Below are 16,313 nucleotides of genomic sequence, written 5' to 3' on the forward strand. Positions count from 1 at the left end.
ACGTGACCCTCTGCGCCTCACAGGGAGTGCTGGGCCCGCAGTAACCAACGGGGTCCTGTGCCGACTCCCAGCTGGTTCCACCCACACCCTAACCGTGGAGCTAAGGACTGGTATCCACAGGAAGACTATGCCCTGGACTTCTTTGCCCAAATGGAGGGAGGGGGCATCATGAGGTCAAATGCACTGAGTTTTGTGGATCTGTTTCACAAACTGTAGAGCACAGATAGCTACTGGGTATAATCTTGGCTTTTTTTTTTGTTTTTTGTTTTTCAAGACAGGGTTTCTCTGTATAGTTTTGGAGCCTGTCCTGGAACTCACCCTGTAGGCCAGGCTGGACTTGAACTCACAGAGATCCGCCTGGCTCTGCCTCCCAAGTGCTGGGATTAAAGGCATGCGCCACCACCGCCCACCCAGCCTAATCATGACATTTTAAAAGTACTGAGTATATACCTAGCAGGAATAGAAAGTACGCCCTACCTTACTTACTACAATGGAGGGGTCAGTGAGGCTAGGAAAGGGGTAAAGCAAATCCAAGAAGCCTTCCTGAAGGAGGGGGCTTTTAAGTGAGCCTAGAGATAGAACAAGCAGTGACTGAACACCAGTGGTTAAGTTTGGCAGAAGGACTGACCAGGGGGAAGGAGGCACTGGCCGTCCGAGCACTGGACTACCCACTGACTGAACTGAGCGGGGAGTGCATTGTGCTCACCTGTCAGCAGTCGTAGCCAAGAAGGGCAGGGAGGGAGGGATGCCTGGAGGAGAGGTCTCCATCCCTTCTCTCCACCCCAGGCCAGGTCAGGCTCCATTAACTTGCTTGTGTTCAAGAGAAGTGACACCCTGGAGCCACACAGGTGTCACCTGTCCTTGGAGGCAGCAGGCTGTGATGAATGATGCTCATTCCTCCGTGATTTGTACTGGATGCCCCACCCCCACCCCAGCCTGCCTGGCTTCATCGGATGCAATCCATCACCTTCCACAATGGCCTCCGCTATCACCATTTGTCATCTGATGGGCATTGGCAGAGACAGATGGTGAGGGTGGGGTGGAGGGCCCAGGACAGATGGATGGGCGTCTGGCCAGAGTGGCTGGCACTGTGCTGGAACCTTTGGGGGCCTTGCACATGCCTCATGCCAGGAGTAAGGAAGGGCTAGGTTCCCATGGCCAAGGCTCCCAACATGTGACAGATTACAGACTTGGCGACCTATAAAATCATGGCATGAGTATGACTGTGCCAGAAAGTAATAGAATTACTGACTGATAGCACCCTAGACAAGTGGAATCAGAGTTCAGGAGGACCTGGGGTGACCAGTTCCCATCCCTGTTCTTAAGGTGGTAATCATTGGCAACAAACAGTAATAATAATAGCTAATACATGTGAACGTCCACTTTGTATCGGCACCGTTCTAAGTGTTCAGCCTCATTCAGTCATCACAAGAGATTCATCAAGAATTTTTGTCCCTGCTTTAAAGAAAAGGAGCCTCGGACTCAGAGAGACTGAGTAACTTGACTGAGCATACACAATCACCCAGCACTGGCCACAGGAGTTGAGCCAACTGGGCCTGATTTCAGATTTAATACACAGAGATCTATCATACTCAAGGCCCAGTGTCCTTGGTTCCTTGGAGACAAAGTGTCACTTGGAGGCACAATGTCACCACTGAAGTTTTCCCCAAGCTTGTATATTGCCCTACAGTTTCTTCAGCCCCTACCATGTGCCTGGACTTCTACTAGGTATTGAGTGTGAAACTCAAGAGTGTTCAGAGCCACAAGACAGGAAATGTGGCCCACACTCTACAGAGACACCTTTCTTTGTCCTGCTAAAGAGGCAGCTGAACTTGAGCTGCCAAGCCTGTCTGCCCACCCCCTTCCCTCTTTCAGTGCTGTGTTATCCAAACAGAGCAACTGTCCCTTCATCCTAGAGCACTAGCCTCCTACTCAGAGGAGTGCCCATCTCTGAGGTTGCCCTGGTGTAGACGTAAGTTTCTCTGGTCCTGCCTGGCCCCCCTATTGGAACTAATCACTCCCACCTGCATCCCGCAGCCACTCGGTCCCAAGTAAACACACAGAGGCTTATACTATTTACAAACTGTATGGCCTATGGGTCAGGCTTCTTGTTAGCTAGCTCTTATAACGTAACCCATTTAGATTAATCTGTATGTTGCCACGTGGCTGTGACATTACCAGTCTGCTGGCATCTCTTTGCTCCTTGGGCAGCAGGCTGGCATCTCCCTGACTCCACCTTTCTCTTCCATGTATCTCTGCTTGGATTTCCTACCTGCCTCTAAGTTGCCTTGCCATAGGCCAAAGCAGCTTATTTATTAGCCAATGGGAGCAACACATATTCACAGCATACAGGAAGACATCCCACAACGTACCTGGCTGCTCCCCAGGTGGCCTCAGAGGAGTTGCTCCCAGAGCCTCAAACCTGATAGGCAGATGGCCTTCCTACCTGAAAGGGGGCTGCCAGTTATTCACACCCTTTGTGGTTCACCCAGAAGCCCGTGATAGGAGACTCCCTCCTAATTGGAGCAGGAGCATGGTTCTAGCTGCCCTCTGGCATTACCTACGGTGGAAGGGTCCTCTGAGCACATATGGGCACTAAGCTTGACGGGGAGGGAACTATGTGGCCAACTTGACAGAAGAAACCAGTGTCCAACTGTACACAAGCAGAAACTGGGCCACCCTTCAAAGGATCCTTATCTGTTATCTGAGTGGCACAGTGACAAGAACGTCAACCCCAGAGACCTTGGCAAACACCTGCCTCAGGACCTCTGTAGTGGCTGCTCCCTCTTTGCCATGTATGCCCAGGACTTCCCTCCCTCCTTCCAAGTTTGTGATTAAACTCAGTGTTTTAGAGGAATGCCAGATTAAAATAGTGCCCAGCCCATCTTTATCTCCGTTCATTTTTTGTGGTATTTCTCAGTGGACAGCGCATGCTTGCTCGATCACCCTGTCTCCCACTGGGATACAATCATCTTGAGGCAGGACGCCTATTTTATTCTTTGTTTTGTTTTGTTTTTCGAGACATGGTTTCTCTGTGTAGGGGCTGTCCTGAAACTAACTCTATAGACCAGGCTGGCCTGGAACTCACAGAGATCTGCCTGCCTCTGCCTTCCGAGTGCTGGGATTAAAGACATGTACCACCACCGCCCGGCCTATTTTATTCATTTGTATTTCTCTAGTTCATACCATTGCTTAGATGAGTTGAGTATTTGAATTTTTTGCTTTGTTTTTGTTAAGAGAGGGAAAGAACATGAAGTTGGGTTGGTAGGGAGAGGGCAAGGAGGACCTGGGAAGAGTTGGGATAGGGAAAAGAATATGATCAAAATAGATTATATGAAAATAAGAATGATTTTAAATTCCCTGTCCATCCCAGCACTAGGGAGGTGGAGAGAGTAAGTGATATGGCTGGGTGTAGAGAGATAGGAGCTCAGGTCCCTTTTGGCTGAGGATTTCATAGAGGTAAGAATTAGTGTCTGGGCCGGGCGTTGGTGGCGCACGCCTTTAATCCCAGCACTCGGGAGGCAGAGCCAGGCGGATCTCTGTGAGTTCGAGGCCAGCCTGGGCTACCAAGTGAGCTCCAGGAAAGGCGCAAAGCTACACAGAGAAACCCTGTCTCGAAAAACCAAAAAAAAAAAAAAAAAAAAAAAAAAAAAAAAAAAAAAAAAAAAGAATTAGTGTCTGGCTGCTCTGCTTCTCTGATTTTTTCAGCATTTACCCTGATATCTGACTCCAGGTTTTTGATTCATGCTACACATTCATACATATGTGTTTGCACATGTACATCTATATGTATATGCATATGTGTATACTATCCCCATAAAGTCTCACCAACACAACTGCATAACTGAACATGAGCTGAACAAGGATAGTAACAATCGACACGCTAAAGTGGATGGAGGAAAGCCCAGGGGCCTGCCCAGGGGCCTCAATCCTACACAAAGCGCTACAGGCAACTAAGGAATGCTGAGGGCTGGAGAGAGAGTCTTCCCCAGGGAAGAGTTCAGGAATTGGTTATCCACCACCAAATGGTTATTCCTAAAAGCTTTAACACTTTAAGAGGAGCAACAGGCAGAACTGAGTTCTAGTGAGCAAACTTTTTCTTTGTTCTTCTCTATGAACATTTTCCATTGTGCTTATTAGTGACATCAGGATTTTTCTTACAAAAGCATAATAAAGAAATGAAATATAATTAGCATGGTCTTAAAGGTAAATTTTTATCTTCAAATCGGGTGTATCCTTGGGAGGAATCTTTTGATTGCTCCAAGCTGTGTGTTAAGATATAATACAGAGGGGAGGTGGGGAAGGAAGAGGAGGCTACCGTTGGGATGTATTGTATGAGAGAAGAATAAATAAATAAAATACAATTTGAAAAAAAAAGATATACAAAAAAATAATAAATTCCCTGTCCATACGGTAACTCACTAGGAAGCAGTTCATAGGTGGCCAGCTGGCCATAGGAGAGTTAGCTCTCTGACCGCAGCTCACCTTCGCTGCTGCGGGCTGCTGAGTCTGCTTGGCTAGCAGGCTGGCTTGGCCTGATCCAAACTGTTCCTTATCCCAAAACTCTTGATAACAAAGTGGGGAAATACCACCCCCACCCAAGAGGGGAGGAGAGGAAGCTGTTTGGGGCGGTAGTGTCTGTAGGGGGTGTTGATCTAAAACGCCAAGCTTCAGGTTGGCTGAGATGGCTCGGTGGGCCAAACCCGGGGACCTGAGTTCCATCCACCAGGTCCACATGGTGGAAGGAAAAAAATCGATTCTCCCAAGTTGTCCTCTGACCTCCATATATACCATAGCAAAATAATCTGACCTTCAGCAACCCAGACTTTGAGATCCTTGGGTACATCTGGCCAGGACATGAAGATTCCTGTGCTCTGAAATCAGTCTCTGCACCTGTTTCTCAAGGCATTTCCTCTGCCCTTCCTGGCTTTATCCTTCTTATCTCTTTGTCCCGGCCACCCTCACACACTCCAAACTTGGCCTGCTTTTTTGCCAGCTTTGTTTTCTCCTCTACTCAGAGTAGTTGGGTGGATGGCAAAGCACCCTTCACGGTGACTGGTAATATTCATGCTGGTCCCCTCTCCAGGGTTTCTCTGTGTAACAGCTCTAGCTGTCCTGGAACTCGCTTTGTAGACCAGGCTGGCCTCGAACTCAGAGATCCTCCTGCCTCTGCCTCCCACACACATGCTGGGATTAAAGGCGTGTGCCACCACTGCATCTTATTGGTCTTATCTGTCTGCCAGATGCCCAGGGACCCTGCTCTCTTTCCCAGGCGTGGGTTCCTCAGGATGAGCTAGCTGCAAACGTTAGTCAGGCTGTAAGCACGTTACTGGACAGCGGAGGGCCCCAGGGAAGGCGATCTCTGGCTGGAAGGTGCTCTGGGCAGCACCATCTGAGGCTCTGATGTGCGGCTTGCTCCAGACCCTCCATCCTTGCATCCCCGTGCTTCTTCCCTTCATCTGTTCGGCACCACCCCCACCCTAGATCTCTCAGAGGTGGACTGAAAACTGAAACCCTAGTGCTAGTTCAGCGGCTAAGTGAGTCAGTAGAGCCCGCCGCTGCTGCTGGTTGCCCGCCCCCATACCCTTGGCCCCGCCCTCTCCGATCCGCCCCACCCATAGGACCCCGAGCTGCTCTGAGAGAAGCCAGTGCCTTTCTTGTCGCCTACCCCATTCACTCCACCTCACTGCTCCAGTCTTGAAATCTTTCACAGACTTTCATCCTCCAGGATGTTCTGGGCTTTTAGTATAAAGGTGGCTGTATTCCCCCAGATCACTTCAGCAGCTTCTGGGAGTGTCGGGGACAGGCACCAGGAACGTGGCACAGAGAGGGGATCCAGCCAGATGCTGTGAAAGGCAGCTGCGAGCCAGGGGCCTCTGTGGGGGCGGTGAAAGCACCTGGGCTGGCCTCAGAAGCCCAGCGTTTCAAATCCACTCTGCCCCTTGGTAGCCTCTTGAGATTTGACCCCTGTGCATTCTCCGGCCTTCAGTGTCCCTTGTCTGTAAAGCAGGGAGTTAGCTCCCACATGGGCAGGGGGTGTTTAGATAACCAGAGTAGATTTTAGGTTATCTAAAGGAAAACCCTACGGACGTTTGCCATTCTGCATCGCCCACCATCGCGAGGGTCTCCAAATCCTTTGACGAGCTGTGGGCAGAGTTAGCGCTCCGATTAGGGTCTTCATAACGGGGAACATTGGGGAATGGGGTTCCCAGCTGGAGACTCCTCCAGGCCGAACTGCGCCGCTCTAATGGGGCCTTGACATCAGCTGGTGCTAGCTGCAGCCAGGACCCCTAGGTCCTTCCCCGCCTCTGGTCCTTGCAGAAGTCTGCCTGGGAACTGTTAAAGGAAGGAAAGAGGCACTTTGGCCGAAGATGTGCTAGGCACTTCCTTCCCTGGACTCCTGACAGTGCGTTTAACCTCCCCAGTGCTGGGTGAGTGTGTGAGCACTCTGTGGGGAAGGCATCCTCACCAAGGGAGCCAGCCAGCCCCTTAGCTCTTTGTTCCGCTCTGGAACCCACAGTCCCCCTAGGGCCATAGCGGCAAATCCACATTCTCGTGTAGGCTGAGCTCATTTCTGCACTGGGGCATTGCTTTTCCTGTCTGTAGCGGGGCTGAGGGTGGGCGGGGCTCTGGAGGGACTCCTGTCTGCCTGGGGCCTTGGCTGGACCTCACTTTTCCTCACCAGTTGTCTCTGTCCCTAGGCCCGCAGTGCAATGCCTCCGTGGACCTCATTGGCACCTGCTGGCCCAGGAGCCCTGCGGGGCAGCTGGTGGTCCGGCCCTGCCCTGCCTTTTTCTACGGTGTCCGCTACAACACCACAAGTAAGGAGGGAAGAAGAGGGTCGGCTGCCGGGGGCTGGGTGGCGGCAGTTTGGGGGTGGGAGGAAGGCACCCCAGGACCAGCGCTGCTCTGGGCTTGCTCCTGCTGATTCCTGCAGAGATAGTGTCCAGTGTATAACTGAGGCACCAGGACTCAGAGAAGCTGGGGAACTTGTTCGAGTCACCAGCTGGTGGGGGGGAGGGGGGTGAAGCTGGAAGGTGCTGGTCTGCCTGATGCCTTCTTCGGTAGTGGACAAGCTTCCGGTTAGTCCCATTGAGCCGCAGCCACTCCTGAGAGGTCTTGATGGTCCTAAGAGCCCCGACTTTGCTAATCAGGACCCCAGGGCCATGAAGTTCTGTGAAGACAGGGCACCTAGAATATGCCGAATCCATGATGGAGAACTTGTATTCCAGTCTCCCGGGCCCACAGGTGTGATGGGGGTGGGGAAGGACTGACCGACCCACAGACCAAGCAGATACTGGATCCCCATGTAAACACCTTGCTCCCCAGAGGCCCAGCCTTCACGCTGGGCTTTGCAGCTCCTTGCCATAGCATCTGCCACCCTCAGAATTAATTTGCTTCCTCCTACCAATGACTCAGGTCCCTGCTATCAAGAGAAAAACAGATGGAGGCCAGGGGCCCCCACAGAGGAGGTTGGGTTCCAGGTCCCTGGGGTTAGAAGCCCCTGGGTCAGTCCTGAAGGTGTGGTGGGTGGTCCCCAAGCTCCAAACATGTGCTGCAAGTGACTGGATACCAGGCTGAAGACCTCTTCCCGCTCCAAAATCCCAGAGCTCTCCCCCTGCCCCTCCCTCCTTTACTAGGTGGATGAAGGGGTTAGGATTAGGAATACAGCCAGAAGGGTTTGCTAGGATGACTGGGAAGGTCAAGAGAGAAAGGGGAGAAGAACAGAATGGGCAAGGGCTCTAGGAGGAGAGATCCAGTGAGTAGAGAAAAGAGAAGACTGTGATGTGCAGTCGGCTAGCTTCCAACTTTAGTAGGGCATGTTTTGTAGAGGAAACTGAGGCATAGATTGGTTGATAACCTAATCAGAGTCACAGAACCTGAAGGTGGAGTCCAAACCCGAGAGTCTAGGGCCTGCACACTGCTCTGCATACACCCCACGCCTTGTCCCAGGACAGTGGCAGCATGGGCTGGCACACCCAAGCTCCCCAGGAGGTCTCTCCCTTCACTGCAGCACCAGAGCCTGTCTGGTTACCTCCAAAACACGCATCCTCCCTACCAGCCTGCTGCACAGTCTCGGACACTCCAGTCTCAGGCCTAGTGCCCAATCTCACCCTGTCACCCGACACGTAAGGCTACCATTGCCTGTATTCCTGAGTGGAGGCTCCTAGGCGGTCTGTGGTTATAACCTTGCCCACGTTGGCAGCCAGCCTCAGCCATTCTCCATGGGTACCCTCATTTGGGATTACCAAAGTTTGCTAGGCACATCCCAGTAAGTGCTGTTGGGCATTAGTGCTATAGTTTACATGGGTCCCCTACACCCTAGATCCACAGACAGTCCATAGTTCAAGAGCCCTTGGCTTTGGGCCCTCTCTGGCCTTTGTTTCTTTACCTGCAGAATGGATGGGGGCGTGGAGTAAGATATGCCCTGGGTCAAAGATATTCCCTTGCTCACCCAGTAGTTCCAAAAAGAAAGTTGAGATGTTGGTTTCCTGGCATGGGCTGCCAGCCTCCCCATGCAGGTGCCCCTAGCGCCAGACTATGGGAGTGTGCGCACGGTAGCATCAGGAGGGGGCAGAGCTGCTCCTAATCATTAGCTTCTAATTAACTCATTTACTGATGAGGTGTTGCTAGGACTTCCAAGCTGCTCCCTCCTGCGGCATCAGGTCTTCAAAGAGATGGGAAACATTTCCAAAAATACCCATTTTCCCATGATCCTCTAGGAGGACTGCTCAGCTCAGCAATTAGACAGGAGGTTGGCTCCTCCCTGGCAACAAGCCCCTGTGCAAGGCTTCAGGTCAGTTCGTCCCTCTGGGTCAAAGCCTGCTGCTTCCGATGGTCCAGCCTGGGGACAGAATCCAGGCACCCTACGCTTGATGGGGGTGGGTGAGGGAAGCCGTTGAAAAAAGAAGACTCTCATAAAATCTCCACCTGCACCTCCTTGGATAGAGACAAGTAATATGTTCTATTATGTAAGGTTATATAAATACAACCCAGAGACAACAATAATAAACATAAGACTGACACCATATGCCCGGTACGCTTCCAACTGCTAACTAAAAATACTAACCCAAAGAGGCCAGAGTGTCTTCAGGATGGCTCTGTCTCAAGACAGGGAAGCAGAGCGGTCAAGTGACTCACCCAAGGTCACACAGCTTGTGTAAGGGTGGTGCCAGCTTTTGAACCCAGACTCTAACTCCAGCGGCCCTGTTCTGAACCCTGCTTTGGGCTGCCTTTCTCTGCCTTATGCTCTCCCTATCCATCTCTGCCCTAAGCCCCTTTCTCTGCTGATATTACAAGCAGCCTCTGGTTGATGCTGTATCAATCCCCTTGTTCTTGCCTCCTGTCCCCACAGACATCCCAGAACATCCTCACCGTGAGCCCCTTGGGGATCAGCTCTTATTTAACACCAGTGGAGAGCCTGTGGCCTCATTGCCAACTTTGTCCAGATCGTAGCTTTACCTAGGACACAGATCTGCTCACAGCGAGGCCAAACAGAGCTAGGAAAATCCATAAAGATAATTTCCCCCATCAGCTAGCTGCCGCCAGAGCAGCTTCTCAGGTTAGAGAGGAGGCCATAGCCTTTCAGCTTGGAAGGTCAAACCAGCTGCCTCTCTTGAGGCAGCATCAATTCCCCAGGCCCCTCATTCTTCATCTACCTCTGGTCCTGATGCTGCCAACAGAGGCGGCTCCCAGGCTGATGATGGTCCTTAGGGATCAACTGGAGCATCTCCACCTTTGGAAATTAATGGAGGGGCCAAGAGGCTCTAACCGCTCAGCCACAGCTGCGCTATGCCTTTGGCCCCTGTAAGGGCTCTGACCCCAGGGACTGGGGCTCTGGCAGCGTCCCCAGCCCTCTTCCAGCCTGTGGGTCAGTTGGAGCCACAGAGTGGACTCTGGTAAGAGAGACTCCAGTGGAGATGACTCGGGCGGGCTCGGTTTTTGTTATGACCAGTGATGCTTAGAGTGAGAGCCAGAAACACAAGGAAGCGTGGTTGACAGTACTGATTCGGGAGAGGATGTAGATGAAGTAGGGAGAGACATCACAGGAGATGAGGAGAGTGCAGACCGCTTGGTCCCCCTCCCTGGTGGATTTCCCAGCTCTGCTACCTAAGGGGCTATGCAGGAAGTGAATGAAAGGGGCTTTGGGGGCAACCCTGCCTCCCAAGGCCCTAAAACTAAGTAGAGCAGCCCTGAGCCACCCTCTCAACCTCCTTAGGAGGTGAAGTTCTAGCTACAGTCCAGTCTGACAGTCACAGGCTCCCCCACCTCTTGGCCTGACAGTCACAGGCTCCCCCACCTGTCTTCTTTTCCAGTGTCGCAGGCCAGGCCAAGAGCAGCAGTCACAGGCCTAGTAGTGAGCTGCCTGCCACATGAGAACCACTTGGTGTCATCCCCAGCATACCCCTACCATCTGCCCTTTCCTACCCAAAGGCCTCCCCTGTGGAGCCTCTGACAATACAGCATGCCATAGAGAAATGGTACTATTGGGACCTTCTGTAAGTCTGACCCATGTGTAACGCGAGAAATCCGCGGAGTCTGCTTAAAGGGCAAAGGAATTTATTAGGGGAGAAAAACTCACTGTACAGAACAAAATTGTCACAGGTTCTGGAATGCTGGGGCACAGTCTCATGCAGTTCCGGCCATCTGAGTCAGTCCCGCATCCAAGTCCCACAAGGGAGCAAAGAGGACCGCTACGTGCATCTCAGGTCTTAAGGGTAGCGGAGAGGCCACGCCCCAGGGGCGTGTACTTCGAGGTCACGGGCAGGTGAGAGCTGTTAGAGAGCTATTAGAAGAAGAGCAACTAGGAAGTGCACCACTGGAGAGGATTTGTGGGGACGCAGCCCCTGGGGAGGGGGAAGTCCATGATAATGTCAGTTTGGGCTAACAGAGCCAACGCCCTGTGGGCAGCTTGTAGGGCACAGATGTGACTCTTTGTGGTACAGGAGGTGGAAAGAGGTAGGACATGGAGCAATCAGGAAGCCCCTCCCCCAGTTTTATTCCAGGGGTCCCAGCCAGGAGGCCCTGTACTAGCTCGGATGTGTGGACAGACAGATGTCTCTTCTGTCATGATTTTCTTCTTTTCCCAGACAATGGCTACCGAGAGTGCCTGGCCAACGGCAGCTGGGCAGCCCGTGTGAATTACTCTGAGTGCCAGGAGATTCTCAACGAAGAGGTGAGGATAGGCCACCATACTGAGGGGCAGGCCAGGGCCACCTGCACAAGCCTGCCACATGGCCAGTTGTGGCCTGGGAACTTTTCAGAAGCTGGTATTGAGGCTCTACCCTAGGGAAGCTGGTGGGGAGCTGCTGGATGTGCCGAGTATAGTGAATTCAGTCCTGGTCCCTCTTCCTTCCTTCCTCCCTTCCCTCCCCTATCTCTCCCTCCCTCCGTCCATCCCTCCCTCCCTCCCCGCTTCCTCTCTCTCTGATCTTTGGCTGCTTTCACTGGGTGTGGGACAGAGCTGGGGTGCCGTCAAGCCAGACAGTAGCTGGGTCCACACTGACACCAAACAGTGACATCAGGGCCCAGCCGTGGGACCTGTGTCAGAACCAAGGCTGGAAGGGGGGCGATGATGCAGTTTGAAAAAGCCCCAGAGACGCTTTGCAAAACTTCAATGGTTTTGAGCAGCTGTTGCTTACATGGAATGCAAAATGTAAAAGGTACAGATGGGAACACAGCAAGAAGTGCCCCCTCCCACTGCTGTCCCTAGCCAGTTTCTCATGTGTTCTGCCTGTATGAGTCAGTGTGTCTGTGCATAATGTTTTTAGCCCAACACATCACCTGTTAAACAGACTACTTGGTGCTTGCTTCTTCATGTAGCCATCGTTCCCAGAGGTTGTTCATGTCAGTTTAGAGTGGGCATCCTCATTCTCTTTACATTTGGATACATATATTCTATAATATCCGCTCTCCAGATGTGCCGTAACTTAGTGGGCCAGTCTTTATTCTCAGTCTTGGTTTTTAAGCTTGGCAGGTGTGTGAATGTGTGGGTTCCTCTGTGCCTCTACATACAGTCCCCTTACCCCTCCTGAGGAGGGTGGGGTCAGGCTGCCGGGTCCCTGTGCCTTAGGAGTGAGGAAGGCAGACTGGTCCAGGGGATCCTGGGAATCCCATCATCTGGAAGGTCTGAGTTAGAAAGGAACTTGCAGACCCTCCACCTCAACCTGAGATTTCCAGACCTGCTTAATCTCACCCAGAGCAATTGTTCACACACAGTCGCCAGAACCTATAAGGTCAAACTTCCCAGGGACAACCTAGGGATGGGCATTTTTACATGTGTACGTGGTATGTATGCATGTATGTGCATATTCCTGATCACATGTGTGTGGGTACATGTGCACATGTATGTATCTGTGTGGACAGCAGAGGGTATCTTCCCAGATCGCTCTCCACTTTATTTACTGAGGCAGAGTCTCTCATTGAACCCAAAGCTCAGCAACTTAGCTGGTCTACCTAGGCAGCTTGCCTCGGAGACCCCCTGTCTCACCCACCAAGTGTTGAGGCTACAGGTGGGCTGCCACAGCCACTCAGCTTTCAAAATTATTTTTCTTATTTTTTATGAGTGTTTTGCCTACATGTGTGCCTGTGTACCATATGTGTGCCTGTGTACCATATGTGTGCCTGGTGCCTGAAAAGGCAAGAGGGCATCAGAACCCCTGGAACCGGGTCCTCTGGAAGAGCAACACGGTGCTTTTAACCACTGAGCCATTGCTTCCTCCCCGTCCTCGGCTCTTATGTGGAGATTTAAGCTCCAGTCCTCATGGTCGCATAGTAACCACTTTCCCCACAGAACTGTATCCCCAATCCCAGGAACTGGCATTTTTAACAGATGACCCAGGGAGACTGCACATGGAGCGAAAGTGAGAAACCGGAGCCTGGAAAGTGGGAAGTAACATACAGTGTCGCATAGCCAGAGCGTGAATGTGCCCTGGAGTCGTAGTTCAGAACCAGTAATGAAGCAAGGTGGATGGGGCAGTGGCTTACCCACCCCAGACTACTTGGCTTTAAGCCACCAAGCCATTGATGTCTTCTTCTAGAAGCCAGGTCAATTTCAGCTGAAAGGATGTCTTGCTGCTGTCTATTAGGTGGGAAAGCTCCTCGGGATGCAGCATGAAGGTTATCTGACATCCAACGAGGCCTCGCCAGCTTGGTTGTCTGACCCTGACCCCTCTATGAGCCAACTTGAGCAAGCCTAGGCTGGGCGAGGGTCAGAGCCCAACTAGGAAGCAGGTGTGCCAGAAAATGGTAGGGCAGGAGACTCCTTCTCCAGCCTACAGCAGAGAAGGCAGTGGGAAGGAGATGGGGCTTACGCTCTGAAAGGCAGGTCAGGCAGCCTCTCAAAGGCACAGTTCCTGCCCAGAGAGGGGTGGTGCACATGGGAGCATGTTGGCAAAGCAGAAGTCTTCTGGCCCTCCTACTGCGGCTACCTAGCTGCAAGGTTAATGGAGGCGTCTGATGCCTCTCCAGCCGTCCCGCGAGGAGACTGACACCCCCACTGCCACCTGCAACAACAGGTATCTGGCCCTTGGATTTCGGCAAAGCTGGAGTCTCCACAGTTCAAGTTCCCGACCCGCCTCTCTTGCCCTAACTTAATCTCCTTTCTTCTGATTGGCTGATGTGGGGGCTCACAGAAGCCTTCCCTCTAGGTCACCTGTCAGGATGGGAGTCTCCCTTCCTTCCACCAGCAAGGTTAGGTAAGGAGACTAGGAGCACCCCTCTTTGGCAGCGTGATTGAGCAGAATTGGCCTGGGGGTAGCCAGTTTGGGGTCTAGAGAGGGCTGAAGGTACTCCCAGGTTCTGTGACCTTGAGCAGGGAACTTTGTTGAAATCCCCTAGCAAGGCTAAGAATAACTCAGCTCTTGGCTCCAGGCGGGAGGGAGGGGGTATCAGCTTGAACCTTGGTGAAGAAAGGAGATTTATCCTCCCACCATGCCTCAGTCTTCCCCCAGGAAGTCAGGATAGGTGGCAGGGTAACCGAGAGCAGGTGACATGGATGGGGAGGCTCCAGGTTGCATGGGTCCTGACTTAGTGGGACTGAGACCCACACATACCATGCAGAGACTCAGCCCTACCTGGCCCAGCTCTGTCTGGCTCTGCTGCTCTTCCCTGGCCGCCCCTGCTGGCCTGGCTGCATGGCTGCTCTAAGTGACCAGTTCCTTTAGGGAGCATACAATCTCCGCTGCCAGCCCCTAGCTTCCAAGCTTCTCTGTCCTCTCAGATTTACAAAGAGGCAAGCGTCTAGCCGAATGAGCAGCGGCTTGCTCAGGTCGGAGCCTGGGATAAGCCCAGATCAAGCCCAAGCATTGGGGGGGTGGGGGGGTGCAAATAAAGGCTCTGTCTTAGTTTCTTTTCAGTGGCACCAGCCCCAAGGCAACTTACAAAAGAAAGCCTTTCACTTGGGGCTCACAGTTCCAGAGGGTTAGAGTCCATGACCGTCACAGCTGGGAGATTGACAGCAGGGAGGCAGCCATGGCACGGGAGCAATAACGGAGAGCTTGTTGAGCACAGCCATGAAGCAGACAGAGAGCTCAGAATGGTGTGGGCGTTTGAAACCTTAAAGCCTGCCCCCGGTGACACACCTTCTCCAATAAAGGCCACGCCTCCTAATCCTTCCCAAACAGTTCCACCAACTGGGGACCAAATATTCAAACATAAGAACCCTTAGGAGTCATTCTCATTCAAATCAACACAGGGTCCTCAGAAAGCTGCCTGAGAAATGAAACTTGTGAGGGCATGGAGACGTCGGGTATAGAGATCTGTCCACAGTGGGCACCTCCTGAAGACAGATCCTCAGCTGGGAAACTTGATTCATCTAAGCCAGGGATGGCACAGAGCCCCCCACCACCACCACCCTGCCTACACTAACTTCTGCTTCCTGGAGCTTCACCCACAAAGTGCCCTTTTACACTGTCCTCAATTATTATCTGTTCCCCTGAAACAAATACTATCTCTTCCCCCACACCCCACTGAGCACAAGGCTTCAAGCTCTTCCTGGGAGGTTCCAGTGGGGACATGAAAGGGACTCTGAGAGCTTGAGTCAGGGGTCAGGGCTGGAGGTGGGGCAGTGATTGGAATGGGCTGCTAAGATGTTCAGATACTCAGCAACTTCCTGGGCTTCTTGCTAAAGGGAAGGTTCTAATTCTGTGCATCTGGGGTGGGGCTCCACTCTGCCTTTCTTGAGATGTCTGCAAACTCCTGGCTGCTGTTGCTGCTGGTTTAAGGGCCACACTTTAAGAACTAGAGGTATGGGCCACCCACAGAGGAGTAAGAGAGGCAGCTCAGGAAGCCAGATGGACAGGAAATGCCCCGAGTATGATGAGCAGGGATGGGGAGTGAGAGAGGCAAGCCACCCGGAAGGAGCTGTGGAGAGCTCATTGCTTTCATCCTGGCAGGGCATCCGAACAGTTCTGATGGTGCTGGCCTCTGGGGCAAGAGGATTTCTTCCAGCCTGGTCAGAATCAGCTCAGCAGAAACTGCTTGTTAGAGTCTGGTCTCGAGGGCACAGCACAGAGGTCCCTCTCCAACACCCCACTGTGCCACCCTCCTCAGGGAGCCAGTGGATCTCAGGTCTCCAGACCAGACAAGGAAAGAGTACTGCTCAGGCTTCCTGGGGTTGGTTCTGTCCAGTTTGTGCTTTGGGAATACAGTGACTTCTGCAGTTCTCGTGTGTGTGTGTGTGTGTGTGTGTGTGTGTGTGTGTGTGTGTGTGTGTGTGTGTGTGTGTTTAGTTTTTTCGAGACAGGGTTTCTCTGTGTAGTTTTGGTGCCTGTGGACCAGGCTGGCCTCGAACTCACAGGGATCCGCCTGGCTCTACCTCCTGAGTGCTGGGATTAAAGGTGTGCACCACCACTGCCCAGCTTTAGTCTGCAGTTCTTGATGGTTTGTCCCCAGGACTCAGGATGTCACTGACATCTTTTGCAGGGAGTTGGGGGAGATCATTGGCTGTCTCTTGAGACATTTATTGACTGGTCTCTCCAGGTGTCCTTGACAACCTCGTGGGGTGTTACTAGCTTTTCCTTGGGGTGATGCTGGCTCCCTCTCTGGGTGTTGCTAGGTGTCTTTCTGGACAGTGCTGGCTGGAGCTCTGGTTGTTAATGGAACTTTCTCAGTGTCACTGTTCGGCCTGGGTGCCACTGGATGCCTTCATCTCTCAGAGTACTGGCAACTGTCTTGATCTGGTTTTGTCATTGGAACAGAATACTCAAGATTGAGTCTTTTAATTTTTGAGACAAGGTCACATGTGGTCCAAGCTGACCTCAGACTTCGTATCTAAATGAGGGGCTGGAGAGGTGGCTCAGCTGTCAAAAGCA

At 52.3% G+C, this 16,313-nt stretch overlaps 1 protein-coding gene across 1 annotated transcript in view; it reads left to right on the forward strand.

Moving 5' to 3' along the window:
• Crhr1 (corticotropin releasing hormone receptor 1) overlaps positions 1-16,313 on the forward strand; it is a 47,680-nt gene that overhangs the window by 21,313 nt on the left and 10,054 nt on the right. The window contains exons 3-4 of the mRNA XM_006970547.3: positions 6,702-6,821; positions 11,091-11,176. Coding sequence (XP_006970609.1) covers positions 6,702-6,821; positions 11,091-11,176 — 206 coding nt within the window. The remainder of the gene's footprint in view (positions 1-6,701; positions 6,822-11,090; positions 11,177-16,313) is intronic.

This window comes from Peromyscus maniculatus, chromosome 8, assembly GCF_049852395.1.
Source record: "Peromyscus maniculatus bairdii isolate BWxNUB_F1_BW_parent chromosome 8, HU_Pman_BW_mat_3.1, whole genome shotgun sequence".
NCBI classification, from domain to species: Eukaryota; Metazoa; Chordata; class Mammalia; order Rodentia; family Cricetidae; genus Peromyscus; species Peromyscus maniculatus.